The 21,819-nt window shown below is 62.6% G+C and overlaps 1 protein-coding gene across 7 annotated transcripts; it reads left to right on the top strand.

Annotated features, from left to right (window-relative positions):
* The first annotated feature begins 217 nt into the window (after nucleotides 1–217).
* SCRIB (scribble planar cell polarity protein) lies at nucleotides 218–21,713 on the top strand. 7 transcript variants are annotated; one of them, XM_033126206.1, is made up of 38 exons: nucleotides 218–478; nucleotides 1,664–1,781; nucleotides 1,889–1,967; nucleotides 2,059–2,148; nucleotides 2,243–2,299; nucleotides 2,400–2,463; nucleotides 2,554–2,628; nucleotides 2,696–2,840; nucleotides 3,081–3,199; nucleotides 3,332–3,531; nucleotides 3,613–3,779; nucleotides 3,862–3,992; nucleotides 4,085–4,207; nucleotides 4,901–5,068; nucleotides 5,522–5,860; nucleotides 6,519–6,581; nucleotides 7,062–7,151; nucleotides 7,605–7,682; nucleotides 8,327–8,644; nucleotides 8,723–8,803; nucleotides 8,884–9,138; nucleotides 9,429–9,539; nucleotides 9,634–9,927; nucleotides 10,027–10,215; nucleotides 16,933–17,043; nucleotides 17,127–17,174; nucleotides 17,399–17,473; nucleotides 18,736–18,798; nucleotides 19,327–19,410; nucleotides 19,537–19,644; nucleotides 19,764–19,923; nucleotides 20,015–20,150; nucleotides 20,249–20,434; nucleotides 20,518–20,660; nucleotides 20,738–20,775; nucleotides 20,902–20,976; nucleotides 21,196–21,247; nucleotides 21,333–21,713. In XM_033126206.1, exons 1-38 carry the CDS (start codon nucleotides 320–322, stop codon nucleotides 21,476–21,478), a joined length of 4,938 nt encoding a protein of 1,645 aa, XP_032982097.1. In that variant the 5' UTR covers nucleotides 218–319; the 3' UTR covers nucleotides 21,479–21,713. The 7 variants fall into 7 exon arrangements, with proteins under 7 accessions (XP_032982097.1, XP_032982094.1, XP_032982098.1 ...); XM_033126203.1 differs by having other exon boundaries at nucleotides 6,537–6,581; nucleotides 19,327–19,644; XM_033126207.1 differs by lacking the exon at nucleotides 19,327–19,410.
* The last annotated feature ends 106 nt before the right edge of the window (nucleotides 21,714–21,819 follow it).

Genomic DNA, 21,819 nt, shown 5'->3' with positions numbered 1-21,819 from the left:
GTTCCGGCTGCGGCACAGCTGCGGATGAGCAGACGGGCCGGGGCGTGCGAGCGGGCGGGATGCGGGACCGCCGCCGCCTCCGCCACCTTCTGAGAGTCTGAGTGCCGGCCGGGCCGCGCCCCCCGCCCAGGCCGCCGCGGTCCGAGCGTTCCTAGCGTTCCGAGCGCGGGCCGGGCCCAGCGCCGCCGCGGCCCGGGCCGCCCCCCGCCCCTCCCTCCCGGTCGCGGCCGTCCCGGCGCTCATGCGGGCCGAGCCCCGCCCCCCTCCCGGAGCCCGAGCCTGAGCCTGAGCCCGCGCCGCGCGCCTGCCCGCCCGCACCATGCTCAAGTGCATCCCGCTGTGGCGCTGCAACCGGCACGTGGAGTCGGTGGACAAGCGACACTGCTCGCTGCAGGCCGTGCCGGAGGAGATCTACCGCTACAGCCGCAGCCTGGAGGAGTTGCTCCTCGACGCCAACCAGCTGCGCGAGCTGCCCAAGGTGAGCGGCCGCCCGGCCCAGCGCTCGCCGCTGTCGGCCGGTCGGCCTGCCCGCTGGTCCGAGTCCTAGGCAGGCCTGGCCCGGGCGGGGCACCTCCAGCCGGCCCTGCTGGTTCTTACTGGCCAGAGCCCCACCCAGGCCAGCCCCACCCTCCTCACCCATCACCGGCACCAGGTGGCCATGGTCATCAGCTGCCTGCTTGGGGGTGGGGATGGTCACAGCCTAGAGGAGGAGCCACAAACTGACCGCTGTGGGGGAGGTCAGGGTGGAAGGTGAACCTGGCCAGTAGTTAATACAAACTTACTGAGCTGCCCTGGAGGTGGAAGCCCAGCCTTCTCTCTGAACTGCTTCCTCTTCCTCCGGGGTGCTGGGGTGGGTAGGGGAGCCCCTCCCTCCCCAAGGTGCTTGTCCCTGTCTGGTCGGCATTCTGTCCACCTCGTGCTGTTCCTTTGGGTCAGCTTGCTTTCCTTCTCCTAAGGCCCCTGTGGAGAAGAGGCTAAAGGAAGCAAGTCATGAAAGGATTTCCTTTTTGGAAACAAGGTGCTAAGTGGGGGCTGCATGCCACTGTAAAGGGTGTGGCTGCACTCTGGACTTGGAGGACGCTAGGGCTGTGTTGTCTTCTCCCCGTCCCACACATGGCCTGCGGCCTGTGCACACAGCACCACATGCATCTGTGGCGCTTTACTGTTTTCATTACTTTGTTTGTGATTGTCAGAATCTTGCCACGGACCTGGGGCTGGCTGGTTGTTGGGGTGCAGTAGCAGAAACCACCCTGGAGGGTTCACCTGCTAAGTGGGGGGGTAGAGGTGATTCAGGTGGTGGGTGGAGTCCTGAGAGAACTTACAGGGCAGGGAACAGGGACTGGCCAAGTCAGGAGGAGGGAACTTCTCGGCTAAGATTTGAGCACCTGCGGTCAACCCTGTGGCAAGATGGCAACAGGGAACTCACCTGAGGGGACACGAAGAGACCTGGAGCTGATAGTCAGGGATTCAGGTGTAGTGAGGTGTGTGTGCACATTGTTCCCTCCTTGCTTTTCTTGCAGCAGAGGGTTGATGTGGCAGGATCCCGGGTTACTCTGTGGCCTGGAGCAGACAGGCTCAGGGGACCCATGACCTGTGAACTTGTGTCTATTCTGGAGGGCCCTCTGCTGCAGGCTTGCCCCCATGACCCCACCCCTGCCCACAGCCCTTCTTTCGGCTGCTGAACCTGCGCAAACTGGGCCTGAGTGACAACGAGATCCAGCGGTTGCCCCCCGAGGTGGCTAACTTCATGCAGCTGGTGGAGCTGGACGTGTCCCGGAACGGTGTGGAGCCCGGGGCGGGTCTGGGGCGGAGCCTGAGGGGTGGCAGGAAGGACTCGGAACTCCTAGAGGCTACGGGCCTCTCTCCATACTGATCTCTCTTGTCACAGACATCCCTGAGATTCCTGAGAGCATCAAGTTCTGCAAGGCCCTGGAGATTGCCGACTTCAGCGGGAACCCCTTGTCCAGGTGGGTGGTGGCCACGGTGGGGGCGGTAGTGGGGTGTGTCAGGTCCCGAAGCTCTGGCCTGGAGCCTGAGGCCCCCCTTCCTCTGGCATAGGCTCCCTGAAGGCTTCACCCAGCTGCGCAGCCTGGCCCACCTCGCCCTGAATGATGTGTCCTTGCAAACGCTACCTGGGGACGTGGGCAAGTGAGTGTCCTGGGGGGTCTGGCTCAGCCCTGCTCCTGCCCCTTTCCGTGCCGCCCCTGCCTCCCTCATGACCCACCCTGGTCTTTTCTCGCAGCCTCGCCAACCTGGTGACCCTGGAGCTCCGGGAGAACCTGCTCAAGTCGCTGCCTGCGTGAGTGGGCTCAGGCGCCCCGCCAGCAGCTAGCTAAGGCTGCAGACCTGGGGCTTCGGGCTGTGAGGCCGAAATGAAACTTGCTCTGTTTCCTATGCAGGTCTCTGTCTTTCCTGGTCAAGCTGGAACAGCTGGATCTGGGAGGCAATGACCTGGAAGTGCTGGTGCGGAGAGCGCGGGGCCATCGTGGGCAGGGCAGGGCCAGGGAGGGCAGGTGAACCTTGGCTGTCACTCTGTCCGTTCTGTTCTTGCAGCCTGACACTCTGGGAGCTCTGCCCAACCTGCGTGAGCTGTGGCTAGACCGGAACCAGCTGTCGGCACTGCCTCCGGTGAGTGAGGGTGTGGCCACCCCACCTCCTGCCCTGCAGTGCCCTGACCCTCTGTGCCCACCCTCAGGAGCTCGGGAACCTGCGGCGGCTGGTATGCCTGGATGTGTCGGAGAACCGGCTGGAAGCACTGCCCGCGGAGCTGGGGGGGCTGGTGCTGCTCACTGACCTGCTGCTGTCTCAGAACCTGCTGCAGCGGCTTCCGGATGGCATTGGTCAGTACCGGCCCAGGTGCTGGGAGGAATCCTTGAGGAGGGGTCAGGCTGCAGTTGAGCTGGGGCCTGGGGGTAGGGCTGGCAGCTCATTTTGAGGGCTGAGCAGTAAAGCATGAAGGAGCAGTGGGCATGGCCAGGCCAGTTGCCAGCAGGATGTGCGCGGACCTGGGGGTAGGCAGGGCGAGGAGCAGCCAGCCCTCCACCCCACTCAGCCCTGTCACCATGTCACCCCAACACCAGGCCAGCTGAAGCAGCTGTCCATCCTGAAGGTGGACCAGAACCGCCTGTGTGAGGTGACTGAGGCCATTGGGGACTGTGAGAACCTGTCTGAGCTGATCCTCACTGAGAACCTGCTGACGGTAGGTCCAGGCATGAGGGTTCCAGTGCTGGTGGGGTTGCGGGGTAGAGACTGCCCCAAGGGGCTGTCATCTCCCTTCTGCGTACCTCCAGCCAGCTTCTGCCGACCTCTGACCCTCCTTCCCCCCGGCCAGGCCCTACCCCGCTCCCTGGGGAAGCTGAGCAAGCTGACCAACCTCAACGTGGACCGGAATCGCCTGGAGGTGCTGCCGCCCGAGATTGGGGGCTGTGTGGCGCTCAGCGTCCTCTCCTTGAGGGATAACCGCCTGGCCGTACTACCGCCTGAGCTCGCCCACACAGCTGAGCTGCACGTGCTGGATGTGGCCGGGAACCGGTAAGTGCACTGCCCTGCCCAGCCTCGTTGAGCTGACGTGCCACTGGCCCCACTGAGCTGACCGTGCCCGCCGGCCCCCAGGCTGCAGAGTCTGCCGTTCGCACTCACGCACCTCAACCTCAAGGCCCTGTGGCTGGCGGAGAACCAGGCGCAGCCCATGCTCCGGTTCCAGACCGAGGACGATGCCCAGACTGGCGAGAAGGTGCTCACCTGCTACCTGCTGCCCCAGCAGCCCCCGCCCAGCCTCGGTAGGTTGCTGTCAGCTGGGGGCGTGGCCCAGGGGTGGGCGTGGCCTCGGGCCCGGCCCAGGTCTGACGAGCTCTCCTGCAGAGGACCCGGAGCAGCGAAGCAGCCCTTCGGAGAGCTGGAGTGACGCCCCACTCAGCCGAGTCAGCGTCATCAAGTTCCTGGGGGCCCCTGCGGGCGACGAGGATGCCGAGGAGGCTGCTGCAGAGAAGCCGGTATGGGGGGGTGGGGTCCCTGGGCGGGTCGCCTCCTTACCACCCCTACCTGACCCCTGCCTACCCACCCCTCACCCCTGTGCCCACTGCAGGGCCTGCAGCGCCGGGCCACACCTCACCCCAGCGAGCTCAAGGTGATGAAGAGGGGTGTGGAAGAGCGACGGAACGAAGCCTCCTGCAGGCCCAACCCCCGGCCTCCCTCAGCCTTGGAGGAGGTGCCTGTGGGGCATGTGGGTGCAGGGGGAGCCTAGCCCCGCAGCCTTTCCCCTCAGGAGCCCTGTGTGTGGGGCTATGAGGGCTCTGGGTGGGCACAGGGCCCAGCTTACTGTGTCCTCATGCAGGGCAGGGCTGCATTGGGTGACGGGTGCTGGGGCAGGAGCGTGGGAGAACCCAGAGGCGGTCGTGCCCTTGGTGGCACAGGGAGCAGGGATCTGGGCCTGTGAGCTGCTGTGTTCCTCAGATGTCCACCTAGCTGGCGTGGGCGTCACCAGCTTCTGTGAAGCGGGCTGGGGTTAAAGCCAGGCAGGCCCACGTCTGCTCGTTCAGAAGCTTCCAGCAACAGGGGAAGCTTCAGGGCCCCTGGGATGCAGCAGGGCACTTGGCACCTGGGGGACACGACCGGGCCTGTGTCTGCAGTGCATGGCCTTAGGGAGCTGTGCTCACATCAGGGTACCTGGTCTTCCTCAGGCTGGCGTACTCTTGGGAACTTCCCTCTCTGTTTTTCTGATGTTTTCAGAAAGACTTTTGAGTGACTGGGCCGAAGCGCTGTGGCTCTTTGTACACCGGGACAAAGAGGCTGAGGCCTGAGCACAGACCCCACCCCTTTCTGCAGGGCCTGGGCAGCCGGGCGGGCAGCAGGAAGCCCAGGGGTGGTGGGTGGCCTGACCTGCCATCTGACCCCTACGCAGGACAAGAGGCTAAGCGCCGAGTCTGGCCTGAGTGAGGACTCACACCTGTCCACCAGCACAGCCTCCCAGGCTGAGCCTGAGGTCCTGCCGGCTGAGGCAGAAGCGCTGAGCCAGCAGGATGCCGCACTGGCTGCCCAGGAGGAGGCCACAGAGGAGACCTATGAGGAGGTGAGGCCGGCCTTAGAGGCCACTTGCCTGGAAGTGGGGGCCACTCGCCCCTGCGCCTACCCTTCCCTCCTCCCAAGCAGGTGTGCAGGTGGGCCACTCCCGTCTGGAGCTGAGCTGGGGCCCAGGCAGGGATGGAGCGGGTGGGTGGTGGGGTCTCTGTCCCACAGCCAGGCTGCACGTGGTTGAGGCCCTCCCACGTTCATCACTGCACGCCCCCTGTGGACTGTCCCCTGTGTCCCCTGGGGTCCTTTTCCCAGTCCTGATGGTGTTTCCAGCACGGGGCTGCTCCGAGTACTGTGCGTGGGTGGGAAGGGTCCTTGTCCCCGGCCTTCTCAGCGCTGAGGGCCAGGCAGTGCCCTTCGAGCAGCAGGGAGCCCCTGTCTGCAGCCTCCTGCTCGGCAGGCGCCCCTGGGGTTGGGCACGGCCTGTGCCCTCATGCTCAGCCCCTTGCAGCCCACAGTGCGCTTTGCCGAGGACACGCTGCTGCTGCCTCCGGGGGAAGATGGTGACAGTGAGGAGGGGCCCCTGGAGGCCCCCTGGCCCCTGCCTGCGGGGAGGCAGCGGCTCATGCGTAAGGACACGCCCCACTACAAGAAGCACTTCAGGGTGTCCAGGCTGCCCCAGCCGGAGGCTGTGGTGGCCCTGTTGCAGGGAACACAGCCAGACGGCCAGGGCTTGGCAGGGTCTGGGGGCTGCCACAACGGCCCGCACACTCCTTGGGCTACTCGGGCAGAGGATGCGGAAGACGAGGAAGACGACGAGGAGGCCGTGGCCTCTGCACCCTCTGTCAAGGTGCGTCTCACCCCGTCACCCGCCTGGCCTTCACGCTGCGTTAGCGCTGTCCCTCGCTCAGCCCCCAGGCCTGCGTGGGCGACGATTTCTGGACTCGCTCATGGCAGGTCTGGACTGTGTCTTAACACTGGCTGGCAATGGAGGGCTGCTGACACCTTGTCCTGAAGGGCTGCTAACTCCACCCCCCCCCAGGGGCTGGACCCAGGGGCTCCTGCTGGCCTTGCAGCCCCATCTCGGGGGGCTGGCCACCACCCTCTTGCTGCCCAGTCTCTTCTGCTTTTTCAGACCCTTCTCAGGGCTGGGCTTTCCCTGGCCCTCAGGTGGCCCTCATGGGCCCACACGGGGATCCTACCTGCTCCCGGAGGACACCCTGTCCCCCACATCACCCCTATGTGTCTGACACTTCAGTGGGTCTTACCTGAGCATGGGTGTGATGCCGTGACAGTTGCGGGGGTCTGGATGGTGGGGCCCCCCTGACCAGCCGCGCTGGCCCTGTGTGGAGGGTTGGTGACGGCAGCAGTCACATGCCTCGACTGGAGGGGACGAGGGGCCGGTGCTCAGGCTGCGGGAGCTTGGTGTGGTCTTTCCTTTCTGCTGGCAGTGGGCCGGGCGAGGTGGCGGCTCACCTGCATGCCCCTCGCTGGTCCTGTCCTAACAGGGGGTGTCGTTTGACCAGGCCAATAACCTGCTGATAGAGCCCGCTCGCATTGAGGAGGAAGAGGTCTGTACTCGCTCGCTGCTCTGCTCTGCGCCGCGCTTCGCGGGCTGCGGGCTCTCCCACCACCTACCCCTCGCTCCTGTGCAGACCCCCTCCCACCAGAGCTCCTGCCTGCTGCCTTAGAGTTGGGGGCCTGGGGCCACCATGTCCCCGAGGGACCTGCTGACCCTCTGGTACAGAGGGAAGGGGACAGTGCTGGCCTCTAGGCAGGGCGGCTGGTCTTGGCAGGGGTGCTGGGGCATTTCCCGCCTCTCCACCCTGTTTGCAGGGCCTCAGGCCTCGTCACCCATAGGCGGGCACCTCTTCTGGGCTGCACTCCCTTGAGCCCTGGGCCGCTGCACTCTGCCCAGCGATGCCCGCCTCCTGCAGCTCTTCTGTCACGCCCGAGCCGGTCCTGGCAGAAGAGTTACTGGAGAGGACTGGGCCCTCCCTTGTCCCTGCTGGGCCCATAACAGCCACACCATGGGTCTGTTCTGTTTGCAGCTGATGCTTACCATCGTGCGGCAGACGGGGGGCCTGGGCATCAGCATCGCAGGCGGCAAAGGCTCCACCCCCTACAAGGGGGATGACGAGGTGAGGAGCTGTCGCCGCCAGCCACCCTCTCCCAGCACCTCTGCCATTTCCCATGAGGCTTTCTGGGGCACCTTCAGACCTCACAGCTTCCTGTGGGGTGTTTCCCTCGAACCTGGCTCCCTGCCCCAGGATACTCACATGCTCTCAGACCCTGAGTCCTGGGTCCCACCCTCATGCGCTGACTGCTGCTGGGACTGGACTTGAACCTGGGTGGGAGCTTGGTGTTGGAGGGTGCCCCAGAGGGCAGCCCTGCCTGCAGCCTAGTTGCCTCTGCTGGGTTTGGGTTGAAGGCCGTTTCTGGCGGTTGCCCTGTGCCCTCTAGCTCCCTGGCATGTGGGCCCGCAGTGGCCCGAGTCCCGCCCCTGACTGCCCAGGCCCACTACGCCTCCCCACTCCCTGGGTCTAGGGCTGCTGTGCCAATGCCCTCGGGCTCAGCTCCTGCTCACCCTCTAGGGCATATTCATCTCTCGGGTGTCTGAGGAAGGCCCTGCAGCCCGGGCTGGGGTCCGCGTGGGCGACAAGCTCCTCGAGGTGAGTCCGCAGCCCCGGCCTCCATGCCCGCTGTCGGCACTCGGCCGCCTCCCCTGCAGTAGATGGGCTCCCCGAGCGCTGGACCCAGGCGAGGTGTGGAGCCCGTGAGCCTGAGGTTCAGGAGGCCCATTGCCAGCCCCCGAGGCACAGACCCCCATCTGGGCAGGTGCTGGCTGTGGCCACTGGGTGGTGCTGCTCCTGGGGGCTGGCTAGGAAGCAGTTGGACCTCTAGTGGGTCTGGGCTGGGGGTTTGACTCCTGCCCCGGAGCTCCTGTCTGAGCACCCAGCCACCAAACCCTGGCAGGTACCTCAGGAGCTTGTGGGTGTTTGTCCAGGTGGGGCTGACGCTATTGCGGGCAGAGACCCTAGAAACCCCAGGTGTCCTGGGCTGTGGGGCTGCTCAGCTGATGGGCACGGGGCAGGGGGTCTCCAGGACAGGGGACTCAGGTGTGGGCCAGTTTGAGGGGTGCCGCCTGCTCCCTTCAGGCACCTTGTGTCCTGGCCCTGGGGTTGCAGACGGGGGCGGGACCCACAGGCAGCCCCCCAGGAGCCCTGTGTCCTGTCCCCTGCTCTCCCATCCCTGGCGGGCTGTGTGCGGAGGCTTCGTGGCCGTGGCCTGCTCTGACACGTGCTGCCGTCTGCAGGTGAACGGGGTGGCCTTGCAGGACGCTGAGCACCACCAGGCCGTGGAGGCGCTGAGAGGGGCGGGCACCACTGTGCACATGCGGCTGTGGCGGGAGCGCATGGTGGAACCCGAGAACGCGGTCACTGTCACGCCTCTGCGGCCTGAGGATGACTACAGCCCGCGGGAACGGCGGCTTGGTGGCCTGCGCCTGCCCCTGCCCGAGACCCCTGGGCCCCTCCGACAGCGCCACGTGGCCTGCCTGGTGCGCAGCGAGAAGGGCCTGGGCTTCAGCATTGCTGGAGGGAAAGGCTCCACGCCCTACCGAGCTGGCGATGGGGTAAGCGGGCAGGGGCAGCCGGTGGTAACCCCCGGCCGCGCCACTGTTTGGCTCACCTCCCCGCCCCTCTCCCCACAGGGCATCTTCATCTCCCGCATCGCTGAGGGGGGCGCTGCCCACCGGGCCGGCACTCTGCAAGTCGGCGACCGCGTCCTCTCGGTGAGTGGGGGGCACGGGGCCTGTCAGCTACCCCCCCCTGCAGAGCCCTGCAGAGCCCCTGACCGGCCGCACTCTTGCAGATCAACGGGGTGGACATGACTGAGGCCCGGCACGATCACGCCGTCTCCCTGCTGACCGCTACGTCCCCCACCATCGCCCTGCTGCTGGAGCGGGAGGCTGGGGTGCCCCCTTCCCCTAGTCCCCCACCACACGCTCCGCTACCCCCCGCTGCTGCCGCCACCCCTGTGGTCACTGCTGCCCCTGGGGATCCCGGGCCATTGAGGCTTGCCCCCAGCCTGCTGGCCGCCACCCTAGAGGGGCCATATCCAGTGGAGGTAAGATCCCAGCCCTCCTGGCCTGCCCCCCACATCCATACAGCTCCAGGAGGGGGAGCAGGGGCTCAAACCCCAGGACTGCGGGGCCCTGTTCCCTAGTGTAGGTTCTTTCCCCGTGCTCCCCCGTGCACCCAGCGCAGCCTCCCAGCGCCCAGTAGGGACGCCCCCATCCCTGATGACATGGCTGCAGCCACCCTGGGCCCACACACCCTCCGGACTGGAGAAGTGCCCCTTTGCTGCTCTGGCAGGGCTTTTCCCAGCCAGTCCCTCAAGCCCTTTCTTGTCCCCAGGAGATCTGCCTGCCAAGAGCTGGGGGCCCACTGGGGCTCAGCATTGTCGGGGGCTCTGACCACTCCAGCCACCCGTTTGGAGTCCAGGAGCCTGGCGTGTTCATCTCCAAGGTAGAGGGGGCCCTGCGGGAGCCTCTGTGCAAACAGGCCCACCCAGGTGTGGGGCCCCAAGGCCCCGCCCACTGGATCCTGCCCTTCCCCACAGGTGCTCCCTCGGGGCCTGGCTGCGCGCAGCGGCCTTCGGGTCGGGGACCGTATCCTGGCCGTGAATGGGCAGGACCTGCGGGGTGCCACACACCAGGAGGCAGTTAGCGCCCTGCTGCGGCCCTGCCTGGAGCTGCTCCTGCTGGTGCGCAGGGACCCGGCGCCCCCGGGCATGCGGGAGCTCTGCATCCAGAAGGCCCCTGGAGAGAAGCTGGGCGTCAGCATCCGCGGGGGTGCCAAGGGCCACGCGGGCAACCCCTGCGACCCCACCGACGAGGGCATCTTCATCTCCAAGGTGAGGGCTGCGGCCAGCCAGGCCTGCCCACCGGCCAGTGGGGCGGAGAAGGGGCACCAGGCAGGCGGGTCCTCACTGCGGGGCCTCGTGTCCCTGCAGGTGAGCCCCACGGGGGCAGCCGGGCGCGATGGCCGCCTGCGCGTGGGGCTGCGGCTGCTGGAGGTGAACCAGCAGAGCCTGCTGGGGCTCACGCATGGCGAGGCCGTGCAGCTGCTGCGCGGCGCGGGCGACACCCTCACCGTGCTCGTGTGCGACGGCTTTGACACCAGCACCAGCCCTGCCTCCGAGGTCAGTGCCCCCAGTACCGGCTATGGGGGTCCTAGTGAGCCGACCCCTGTGGGCCTGCACAGCTGATCCTTGGGCCCCGAGCCTGGGAAGCTCAGCCATTGCTACTCCGCCGAGGGGGCAGCTGTGGGTCACGGCCCTGCCAGGCCATGGTCCGCACCACCTGCTCATGGTGCGCAGGCCCTGGCCCAGGTCGGATGAGGCACGGGAACAGGTGGCGTGCGTGGCCCTAGAAGAGGTTGAACCAGCCGCCTGCCTGCAGGTGGGCAACACCTGTAGAGTGTGACCACTAGGCCAGGACAGGATGGGGACCCACGCAGCTTACCCAGGCAGTCCTGCTCAGCTGTCCACATCTCCTTTCTGCAAGCGGCAGCCAGGTGGGGCATGTGGGGGGACCTAGCTGCCTCCCTCCCAGCGCCCTGGACGAAGTGTCAGCTGCCAGGGCCACGACTGGGCGCCTCCTGAGGCCTGCCACCTGGCCTGGCCCATATCCTGGGCAAGCCAGGCCTCTGCCTCTGGCTTCCCCTCTGCTCGGGATCACGCTGTGTCATTCTTTTCTTCTCTAGCGCTGTCCCTGGCATGCCGCAGCATGAGTGATGGGGCTCGTCTGCCTACGGCCCACTCAGCCCTGCCTTAAGGGCATCCTCGCTGGCAGGACCTGTGGGACGGGTGGTCACCTTGGGTTGGCCCATCTGCAGTGGACCTTTGGGATGTGACACGTGCCACCCTGTGCCTGCAGGGGTGGCTGCTCGTCCCGTGTGTGTCTTCTGAAGGGGAGTGGGGTTGGTACTTGTGTCCTTCACTCCAGGGCCGGACACCGGGCTGGAGACCATGCTGCCCCGCCTTCCTGCGTCCTCACAGGGACTCGGGTGGTTTTTGGGGAAGAACTGCTCATAGGTCCTAAGTCCTGGGCTACGTGGTCCCTGTGAGGGGTTTGGCTTCTGTTTACCTATTTAAAAGTTTCTTAGTAAGTTTACTATTTTAAAACCTTTTTTTTATTCAAAGAGAGAGAATACATGTGGCTTCGTGGTGATGGGTTCAAACGTCCTGAAAAGGGTGGTGTGTCCCCAAGTTCCAGGGGGCCACACAGGCCTCATGGTGGCTTTTCTGGTGGTGGCCCATTCACTTACTGCATCTGCCAGTCGTTCCCAGTGTCGCTGTGTGCCTGTCCTCTCCGGTGTCCCAGTGCGCCAGCCAGCAAGCTCGGGGCCCAGCTGTGCCGTTGGGGCTGTTTCTGTGGGAAGCGCCCTGCCCACCGCTCCTGTCCGGAGGCGCGGACTCCTGCCTCCGGGGCCTGGCAGGCGGTGCCATCGTCACTGTGTCCTTTGCTTGGGCTACGTCTGCTTTAATCACGTCATGTGCCGTTACTGTTTTACATCCTGTGTCCATCTTATGTGCATCGCAAATGTTTTTGTCACTTGCTTTTTTAAGAATGGTGTCTTTGGAGTTACAGAAATTTAAGTTTTTTTATGAATTAAGTCTTCTCATCTTTTCCTTTATGACTTCTAAGTTTGGTTTCTGCTTGCGAAAACTTCACTGTAAGAAGGCAAAAACACTGTCCTATACAGTGGTACCTCGGTTTTTGAACGTAATCCGTTCTGGAAGACCACTCGAGTTCTGAAACGTTCGAAAACTGAGGCATGGTTTCTCCGTAGAAAGTAATACAAAATGGATTAATCCGTTCCAGACCTTTAAAATCAACCCCTAAAACTGCAAATTTGCCATGAATTTTACTGTCTAGTGATACCATAGATCCATAATATTTACGGCGTTCATAAACCAAAATGTTCGTCAACGGAGACGTTCAAAAAGCGAGGTACCACTGTACTTTCTTCTAGTAGTTGTGCAGTTTTTTGTGTTTTTTTTAAATTTTATTTTATTAAGATTTTTTTTTTTATTATTGGGGAAGGGGAACAGGACTTTATTATTGGGGAACAGCGTGTACTTCCAGGACTTTTTTCCAAGTCAAGTTGTTGTCCTTTCAATCTTAGTTGTGGAGGGTGCCGTTCAGCTTCAAGTTGTTGTCCTTTCAGTCTTAGTTGTGGAGGGCGCAGCTCAGCTCCAGGTCCAGTTGCTGTTGCTAGTTGCAGGGGGCACAGCCCACCATCCCTTGTGGGAGTCGAACCGGCAACCTTGTGGTTGAGAGGACGCACTCCAACCAACTGACCCATCTGGGAGGCAGCTCAGCTCAAGGTGTTGTGTTCAATCTTAGTTGCAGGGGGCAGAGCCCACCATCCCTTGCGGGACTCGAGGAATTGAACCGGCAACCTTGTGGTTGCCCACTGGCCCATGTGGGAATCTAACCGGCAGCCTTCGGAGTTAGGAGCACGGAGCTCCACCCGCCTGAGCCACCAGGCCGGCCCCCTGCAGTTTTGTTTTTAAAAACAGCTTTGTAATCCACTGCAATTGCTTTTCAAGCAAGTGGGTATGCGTCCCAGGAGTCGGAGCCGACCGTCATTCCCCCACTGGAGCTCGTGGGTCCCATGTGAGTCCCTGTGTGTCGGTGTGACCCAGGCCGTGCTGGATGTGGTCCCGCCAAGCTGTCACTTTATGGTGTGTGATGACACCTTGTCGGTCAGGTCACCCCTTTTTTTTCCTTCTTAAAAGCTTCAGTCTGCTTTCACGTGCTTTTTCTTCCAAGTGAACCTGTGGAGTCTCCTAACTAAAGGAGTGGGACGTGGGCAGCTCTGAGTTTGGGGCTTTCGCCGTGAGGGGCCCAGCCCGTACTTTCACAGGCTGCTCATGTTCCCTTGTTAATTCTGGTCGGTGGTTTTGTTTCAGCTCCTAGCGGAGCCCTGTGGCCTGGGCCTGAATGGCCCTGTGGGTCTCTGTCCCTGTCAGGCCCTCCTGTTCCCTCTGCTGCCCCTTGTGGTGGTGCCAGTGGTCTTGCCTCATGCGACTTTAAGGGGCCATCCCATCTTGTAGTTCAGTATTTGCTATACTTTCTTTTACAACATGTTTTAAATTGAGGGGGCTGCTTCTGTTTATAATCTGTGAGAATTGTTGTCAGTCAGGTATTTTCTTGAGTCCTGGCCTGTGCCAGGTGGGCTGGGCTTTCTCCAGCCCACAGGCTTTCTCTAGCCGGCCAGCCTGTGGGTGCTGCAAAGGAGGAGCAAGGTTGCCACGCTGGCCCCTCCCCCGGCCGCCTGGAGTCCGTGCCTCGGGGCCGACAGGGCAGGCGCTCACCTGTCTTGACCCCCACCCATTTTTCATCAACTCAACTCATCTGTGTTAACCTGTCCGGCCCCTTGTAGCAATCATGGTTTGCCAACAGTTTCCCTGACTTTGTTTTCACTCTGCAAACCCATCTTAGTGTCACCTGCTCACTGGCCATGACCCCCCCCCCCCAGTGGCGGGTGGGGTGGCACTGCCGTCAGACCTTGCCTGCGCTTGTCCTGCCGTGGCTGCGGCTCTGGGGCCCTCACGAGGGGCTTGGCTCCTCATCTGCACAGCGGAAGACAGTCGCATCAGGATTCCTGGGGGTGGGACAGGAGATAGCCTGTGACTGTCGTCCAGGAGGCTGACACTCAAGTCCTCAGCCTCACTGTTTGGGACAAGGGGAGGGACGCTCTCCTGCTCCTTGTCCCCTACTCATGTCCCCTTCTTGAGCCCATATTTCTGCCGTTTCCTGCCAGTCACACTGGCCAACGTTTCACATGTTTCAACAGCCTTGTCAAAGAACCAGTTCTGGGTTTTGATCAAGACTCCCCTCCTTTTTCAGTATTTCCTTGGTTTCTGCTCTAAGGAGGAATGCGTTAGTTGCTCCTTCTATACCTGTTGCTTTTAATTTTTCTACAGAAGGGCTTTTCTTTTCTGCATCAGCTACTTTTTTTATCCTGAAACAAGATTTTATAGGAAAGGCGTAATAAATGCCGGATCCTTTCATGTGTCCACTTTCCGAACAACAAGCTAGTGCCCTGGAAACCTCCCAGGACGGCTACTGGTGGTCTGGCCTTGTTTCAGTGCGGATGGTGGGTCAGGGTGTCCCATCGTGTCTGTGCTCTCAGTGTCCCCGGGTGGGCCTTCTGTGTCCTTGTCGGGGATGCCTGGCATTCCATGGTGTCCTTGCTCTCTGATGTGACCAGCTGTCTGCACTTTCTGTCCCAGCCTTGGATTCGGCCGTTTCTGGGAGGAGCCCGCTGGGAGTGGTGCGCCCGGCGCTGGCGGGGGCAGTGCTCGTGGCTTCTGGGCCTCTGCACGTGGAGCCTGGGGAGTGGGTGTTTTTAGAAAGAAAAAAATCATGAGTTTGTACTGTTATTGTCAATTCATATTTCACGTTACAGGTTTTTTACTGACGTTTTTGGTTTTATATTTGTCTCTTTTCCTCACACTGAAAATTGTTTTTAAATACCGTTACCATAATTATTTCATTTCAACATTCAGTACTCACGTTATTACTGATATCAAGGCATTGAGAGCAATTTAAGATTTTTAGGCTATGCACTCAGATCCTGTGTTTTTAAGTTCCTTGAAATAATGCCTCATATTGTTATGCTGCCAACTTGACATCTAGTTGGGGTTATTGTTTTCAGTTTTTAGCGATGACCACACACTCAGTGTCTCGTGAGTGTGCGCCTTCACAGGACCCCACAGCCACGGAGGACGCTGACCTCCATCTCCTGCCCCCGTAAGCACCACCTGTGAGAGTCTCGGTTTATACTGCCATGATTTCTTCTTGAAAAATATAAGCCAATATTTTTAAATGTGGAGAAAAGCGGCAAGAAACGTCAGGGAGCTGTTGCAGGCCCCTGTAGCGCCTCATCATTGCAGCAGAGGGCGCGGCCTAGGGCACGCCAGGTGGCCGCTCTGTGTCCCCTGACTCTGACCTTCATTTTCTGATGAGCACAGGCCGTCACTGCGTAGAACTTACCTTGTGTGTTTCTCTGAAGTTTGAGTGGGTGCATTTTTGGCAGGATTCTCTTGGAAGTGACACTGTCTTCTCCGGGCCTCCTGCCAGGACGCCCGGATGGCGGTTGGTCCCATTACTGATGGTGCCCACGGTGGGATCGTCAGGTTTCCCCACTGCAAAGTGGCTCTTGCCCCTTTGGAATTAATAAGCATTGTGTGGGGAGGTCTCTGAGAGTGTCTGAATGCCCCATTCTTCATCTGAGTTTCACCCACCAGCTCAGTCCCTGTGGGAGGGTGACGTCAGCACCGCGGTGGGTGCCGTGTGGCTCTGTCTCCCATCACTCCTTACACACCGGTCGGCGTGCTTTCTGTGAGGGGAGGCTTCCCTTCCCCAAGGTTATGTGTCATCCGTGTGCCCTTCGTGCGGACTCGCCGGCTCCCATTTTATTTCGTAGGTCACGGTCAGTGGCGCTGTTGGTTTCAGTGCTCAGGTTATCCCAGAATTGGCTTCCAGGTGGCTCTGGCCCCTCCACACAACCCCTTGCCTTTGAGCACCTTACTTCCTGGCACAGCCAGGTATCCTGAGCTCATCTGCTACTTGCCCACCAGCCCCAGAGTCACATTTCTCCAAGGAGCACTCGTTCCTTTTAGTGGACAGGGGTGTTTAGAAGCCCAGATTTGGGCCCTGGCTGTGCCCAGAGCCATGGGGGTGTCGTGTCATATGCTCAGTGGCTGGGGTCACACGTGAGTGTGCACACTAACATCCAGCTGTCCCTGTGACTGAAAAGCGTGCGTGCACATCCACCCCTGGTCAGCCCTTCTGTACTCAAGTGGCCTATGACATGAGATCCCAGGTGTCCTCCCTCTCACTGAGGCCCTCTGTGAGCCACGTCCTCCCCAGGCTGGGGCCCTGCCTCTCGGGCGTGCCTGCTTTGACTCAGTTATTCTGGACGTTGAGAGGTGAGTTCCTGAGCTTTGTCATTGAATCCCGTCTCATCGGAACCGGAATCCTATTTAAGCCCCCCACTCTCAAATTTCTGGTGGTCTTTGCTTTCCATCGTCACCTGCCCACTTGTTTAGCGCCGACATTTTCTAATCATTGTATCAGCCTCAGAAATGCCAGCGTCTGTCGTGACAGTGTCCCTCTGCCTGCTGGAAGCTCGCAGCCTTGAATCCCAGCTTCTTTCTCTTCTGGGACCGTCTCCTCTTGCTTTCCATGTGGCTGGTTTCTGCCCGACCTGTGGTTATCACTCCAGTGGGGTTTTTAACCATCGCTTTAGCTGGGGTGTTTCAGCCCACACTGATGGCGTCCCTTGTTCACGATCAGGGATCTCCCGTACCACTATGTCACCGTGCCACTCCTTCCCCTTCTGGTTCTTTCTGTTGGTTGAGGCTGAGTGGCCCCTTTTGTCCCTTGTGGGGTTGGAAGTGAGCCGCCCCCATGTTTCTGTCCACCTGTGTTTACCCACAGCCCGACCAAAACCCATCTCTGGCCAGACCACGCACTGTCACCCTCTGGGTGCCACTTCTGGCTTGGATGGGCGACGGAATGCCTTCTGGTTGTGGTCCCGAGCCCGTCGGTGTTTCTCTTGAGTTGCCCTTTGTGTCAGACTCCAGAGGCACCTTGTGTCGCCAGGCTGCTCCCCGCATCTTGGTTTATCCTTTTGTTCCCCGGTGAGTGTGCACTGCCACGGTCCAAACGTGCTGTGTGCCCATGATGTGTAGACGTGACCTGCAGCTACCCCATGTCACAGGACAGTGACACAGCGCCTTGGCCATGTGGTCGCTAGTGGATCCTGGCCGGGTCAGCTTGCCCCCCTGGAGGTGATTTCGAGACCGGGACCCCCACCTTTAGCTCACTGTCCCCCTCAGGTGTCCCCGGGCGTCATCGCCAACCCCTTTGCGGCAGGCCTGGGCCGCCGGAACAGCCTGGAAAGTATCTCTTCCATCGACCGGGAGTTGAGCCCCGAAGGCCCCGGCAAGGTCAGAACCGTGTGCGGCCGGCAGCCCCAGGGCCAGGGAGTCGGAGGCCGTAGGTCCCTGACCGGTGTCTGCTCTGCTCACAGGACAAAGAGCTGCCTGGACAGACCCCACAGTGGGGACCGGAGGCCGCGGTGAGTGTTGGGCCATCACTGCCCTGCGAGCTGGGCTCCTCTGTGCATTGGCCCCTGGTGCTGAGCTCTGCCGGCTCCTCCCTGCTGGGCACTGCCAGGGTGGACGCAGCCCAAAGGGTAGCGGCCGGCCTTGTCCGAGAGCCCACTCCACACTTCTCAGAGCTGCCGGCCTCATGCAGGTCAGACATAGCTCCTCACAGCACTGTGTCCTCTCTGCTCTCTAGGGCCGGAGCCCAGACAGCCTACAGCTGGACTGCCGCGCCCTGGCCACCATGCCCAGCACTGGCAGCGTGCAGAGGGTCAGTGTCCCTGACTCACGCTGGTGGGCGGGCCTCTGCCTACCTGTTTGTCAATCCTGTCCCTTCCTTCACCTGAGGCCCCCAGGACAGAGTCTGTGGGTGGGCACTGCAGGGTCCTGGGGTACCAAGCTGCAGCTCTACCTCCCCACTTAGCGTGGGGCTTGTCCCCTTTGCCCAGGCCATGAGGCAGGTGCCAACGTCCCCTCCTTATAGCTGAGGACCAGAGGTAGGGAGGAGGGGCTGGCTCCTGAGATGGCCCTGGCCTCAGCCCCGTCCCCTGCCTTACCTTCACTGGGTGAGGGGTCCCAGAGGGCTCGGAGTGGGCAGAGACAGCTGGAGGCCACCAGAGCCATCAGGGTGCTGGTGGGATGGGGCATGAGCTGCCATGGGGAGAACGGGCGGGAGCAGCTGCGAGGAGCCATGGAGACCAGGGTTCGGGGGAGAGGCCCAGCGCCGACAGCTGGGCTGGGGGGTGGGAGTGGGGCAGGACTGACGTTTAGTCCTCATTCCTCCCCCAAGAAGTATAAATAGCCTCCCAGAGGCTGTGCCCAGCCAGCCGCCACTGGGAGAGCCCACGGGGACGTGAGTGGTGGGTGGGCGGGTGGGCACCCGGTGCTGGCACTTCTGAGCAGAGGGGAGGCTACTCTGGGTGAGGGTTTCAGGAGCCGGGAGGCAATGAGGGGCAGGAGGAGCCAGGTCAGGAGCTTCTGAGCAGACCTTGCCTTAGCCAGGAAGCCCCAGGAGGGGCGGGCGTCCAGTGTTCTCCGACCACACTAGGCAGAGCTGCAGGAGTCAGGGCGTCCCTGGCTTCACAGCTGTGAGACTCAGGTGGTAGCTGTAGCAAAGCACACGGGGCCTCAGCCTGGGGCCCCAAGAGCCCCCTGCGCCCCCAGCACTTATTCTGTCTGGTCTCATCCTGGTCTGTGTTCCCATTTCTTCTGTGAAGTTCCAGACTGCCCACTGCCACAGACAGACACGTGGGGCGGGGGGGTCAGAGGTCCAGTGCACTCCAGGCCTACCTCTTGACCCCCCGTGTTGTGGGGGTAGGGCAAGAGGCTGAGGGACTCCAGGCGGTGGCCTTTGGTGAAAACACCTTGGTGTTGGCCTGTCTGGGGACGTCCCTTGGGCTGTGGTCAGGTCAGGGATCTGAGGACCAGCCTCTGTGCTGCCAAGGCAAGCACCCCATCCCCAACTCCTGCTAGGGCCCCAGGCCTGCCCAACCCTCACCCCACCCACTGCCCGGCTCCTCCTGGCTCCTCCAGGTCCCGTCCGGGGCAGCTGGAGGGAACATGGCTGAGGCCCCTTGCTCCCCTGGTTACCAGCAGGTGAGTCCACCAGGTGGGGGTGGGGGACTTGTGTGCAGTGCCTTCTCTGGGGAATTGGTGCCGGGACAGTGCCTCCCAGTTGCCACCCATGGAAGGCACAGCCCGTGGCATCTTCCTGGCCAGAGCTGACAGTAGGCTTGTGGGGGGGGAGCTCCCTGTGGCTCCCCTGGGCGGTCAGGGCCTCCTCTTCCACCATCTTGCTGCTTCACCCCTGCCTGTCCTCTTGTGTGTGAGTCTGCTTTGGCCGTCCCACACACTCCATCCCTGCCTGCCAAGGCTCCCTGGTTCTGCCGCGTGGGAAGGCCAGGCACTGCAGGGTGGGGGTGGACACCAGCACTGCCCACTTGGAGCCCAGCTCCTGGCCTCTGCCCCTTCTGAGCAGATGGGTGAGTGTTGGCCCCACGCCCTGGGAACCCACCCCATCGCCCACCTCGGCTCCATCTCTCTCTCTGTCTTTCCCCACCATCCCTCCACCCCTTACCTGAACCCCTAATCCACCCCTCTGGCCCCTACTCCTGCCCTTTGCAGACAAAACCCGGGGTGATCCAGCCACTGGCTCAGGCCTGGCCAAGGGGCTCCCCGGCCCCCAGGGGCAGAGGTGGTGCCTGCGCTGTGAGTGCCCTGGACCTTGGGGGTTGGGGGTCGGAGGCAGTCGGCTGCGGGAACAGCTGTGGGGTGGGTGGTGGCTGCAGCCAGGACAGCTGTCCCAGCACAGCTCAGGAGAGCCTCACCCCTCAGCCCCCCTCTCCACCCTCCCCTGATGAGCTGCCCTCCGATGTGAAGCGGGCCTACAGGACTTTTGCTGCTGTGCCTGACGCGCACCCACCCCAGGACGCGACTGCCCAGGTACATGGTGGCCGCCCTGCCCCTGCTGCATGTGCCTGGCCTGCGGGGCTTGTGGGCATGCCCCAGGAGGGAGATGGCTCCTGGTGCCCAGGTATCGGATCCCATCCCGCTGCCCGCAGCTTCCCACGCCTGGGCCCACTGCCTCCCCGGAGCAGCTGTCCTTCCGTGAGCGGCAGAAGTACTTTGAGTTGGAGGTGCGGGCGCCCCAGGCCGAGGGTCCCCCCAAGCGCGTGTCGCTGGTGGGTGCTGACGATCTGCGGAAGATGCAGGAAGAGGAAGGTGAGGGGATGGCCTGAACTGTGGGCAGGCGGTCAGATGAGCCAGGCCGGGGACTAACCTGCATCACCCACCCACCCCACCCCACCCCCAGCCCGAAAGCTGCAGCAGAAGAGGGTGCAGATGCTGCGGGAGGCGGTGGACACGGGGCTCTCCCTGGATGGGGAGGCCCCCGACAGCGAGGAGCCTGAGGAGGAGCCGTCCTGGGCCGGCCCCGGCCCTGCCGCAGGGTGAGATGGGTGACTGGCCGCCACCTAGAGTGTCCCAGGCGTGCCCCTCCCGCCGGCGCCCCGCCCACCTGGCCCTCCTGTCCTGTCGCCTGGCCCAGGCTCTGTCCTGCGTCCCCTCCGATCCTGGGAAGCAGCGCGCCGGTGCGGACGGCCAAAGCTGAGCGGCGCCATCAGGAACGGTTGCGTGTGCAGAGCCCCGAGCTTCCTGTGCCGGAGCGGGCCCTGTCCCCAGCCGAACGCAGAGCCCTGGAGGCTGAGAAGCGCGCGCTGTGGAGGGCAGCCAGGTGAGGCCCTGGCGCCCCGCCCCTGGCGCCCCACCCGTCAGCCCCTGGCGCCCCACCCAGCCCCGCCTCCCGCTCTTTCGCAGGATGAAGTCTTTGGAGCAGGACGCTCTCCGCGCACAGATGGTCCTCAGCAAGTCCCAGGAGGGCCGTAGCAAGCGTGGGCCCTTGGAGCGGCTGGCTGAGGCCCCCTCGCCCGCGCCCACCCCATCACCCACCCCCTTGGAAGGTCTGTATGTCCAAACGGAGCAGGGGGTTTAGCCTGCAGCGTGGACCTCTCCCAATGCCCACTTCTTGTCTCCCCAGACCTCGGCCCCCAGAGCAGCACCTCCCCGGGACGCCTGGTGAGAACCAGCTGCCTTCCTTCCCCACACCCCTCCCCACGGCGTGGGGGTGGGGATCTAGACTGCACCCCATCCCACTCTTCTCCTCCACTCTCTGCCTCTCTCCCCTCACGCTGTCCTTTCAAGGCCTTGTCTGGGAGGAAGTTCGACTACAGGGTGTTCGCAGCCCTCCCTTCTTCCAGACCTGTCTATGACATGCAGGTACCGGGCCCTGCCGGCCTTTGCGCAGGCCAGCCCGCACAGCTCCTGCCGCCTTTCCGCCGGCACCTGTCTCCCAGCCCTGTCCCCTCCTCCAGCACCTGCCCTGTCTTTCTGGGGCTAGACCTGCTCCCTGGGGTGGGGCCTCCCCACCCACGCTCACATGGGTGGTCTCGGGCAGGTCTGGGTGGAGCGCTGACCCAGCCTTTCTCTCCATCACAGTCCCCGGATTTTGTTGAGGAGCTGAGGTCCTTGGAACCGTCTCCCAGCCCCGGTGAGTTGCTAGGCCAGACCCAGGGTGCGCCCAGGGAGCTTGGCCCCCATTCCCTCACTCTCTCTCCCATGCCTATGCCTGCCAGGTCTGCAGGAGGAGGACGGAGAGGTGGCCATGGTGCTTCTGGGCAGGCCCTCCCCAGATGCCATGGGCCCGGAGGAGGTGACACTGTGCAGCAGCCGCCGCCCCATGCGGCCAGGGCGCCGCGGCCTGGGCCCGGTGCCCTCCTAGAGGGTCGGGTACCTCCCCTGGACTTGGGGTGGGGGCCCTGCCAGCTCCAACACCACCCTTGCCCCAAGTCTTTTAACATGGGTGTTAGCATTTTAAAGAAACCCTCAGGAGTTCTGGCTGCTGACTAACTGCCCGCTATCAGCCAGGACCTCTTGGCAAGACTGTAACTAGTGATGTTTGTACAACCAAAGACTCTATTTTGTGGTTTAAGGAGAATAAAATTGACTACATTTTACCTTCCGCCCAACCGTGTCCACCCACTAACGCCCACCCCAACCCCCTGCCCTCCGAAGCTGGGGCTCGTGTGTGGGGACACCACGCTCCTAGGTCTCCCCCACACT

This window comes from Rhinolophus ferrumequinum, chromosome 14 (assembly GCF_004115265.2).
Source record: "Rhinolophus ferrumequinum isolate MPI-CBG mRhiFer1 chromosome 14, mRhiFer1_v1.p, whole genome shotgun sequence".
NCBI lineage: Eukaryota > Metazoa > Chordata > Mammalia > Chiroptera > Rhinolophidae > Rhinolophus > Rhinolophus ferrumequinum.
The sequence above is the reverse complement of the archived record's forward strand: the minus strand, read 5'-3'. Positions and strand labels throughout refer to the sequence as shown.

Bases quoted from the DNA above. Each gene is read 5' to 3' on its own strand.
- SCRIB (XM_033126202.1), top strand. From the start codon at position 320: ATGCTCAAGTGCATCCCGCTGTGGCGCTGCAACCGGCACGTGGAGTCG. The intron at 7,152-7,604 runs GTGAGGAGCTGT...CTCACCCTCTAG, and splicing joins CCTACAAGGGGGATGACGAG to GGCATATTCATCTCTCGGGT. The intron at 20,661-20,737 runs GTCTGTATGTCC...TTGTCTCCCCAG, and splicing joins ATCACCCACCCCCTTGGAAG to ACCTCGGCCCCCAGAGCAGC.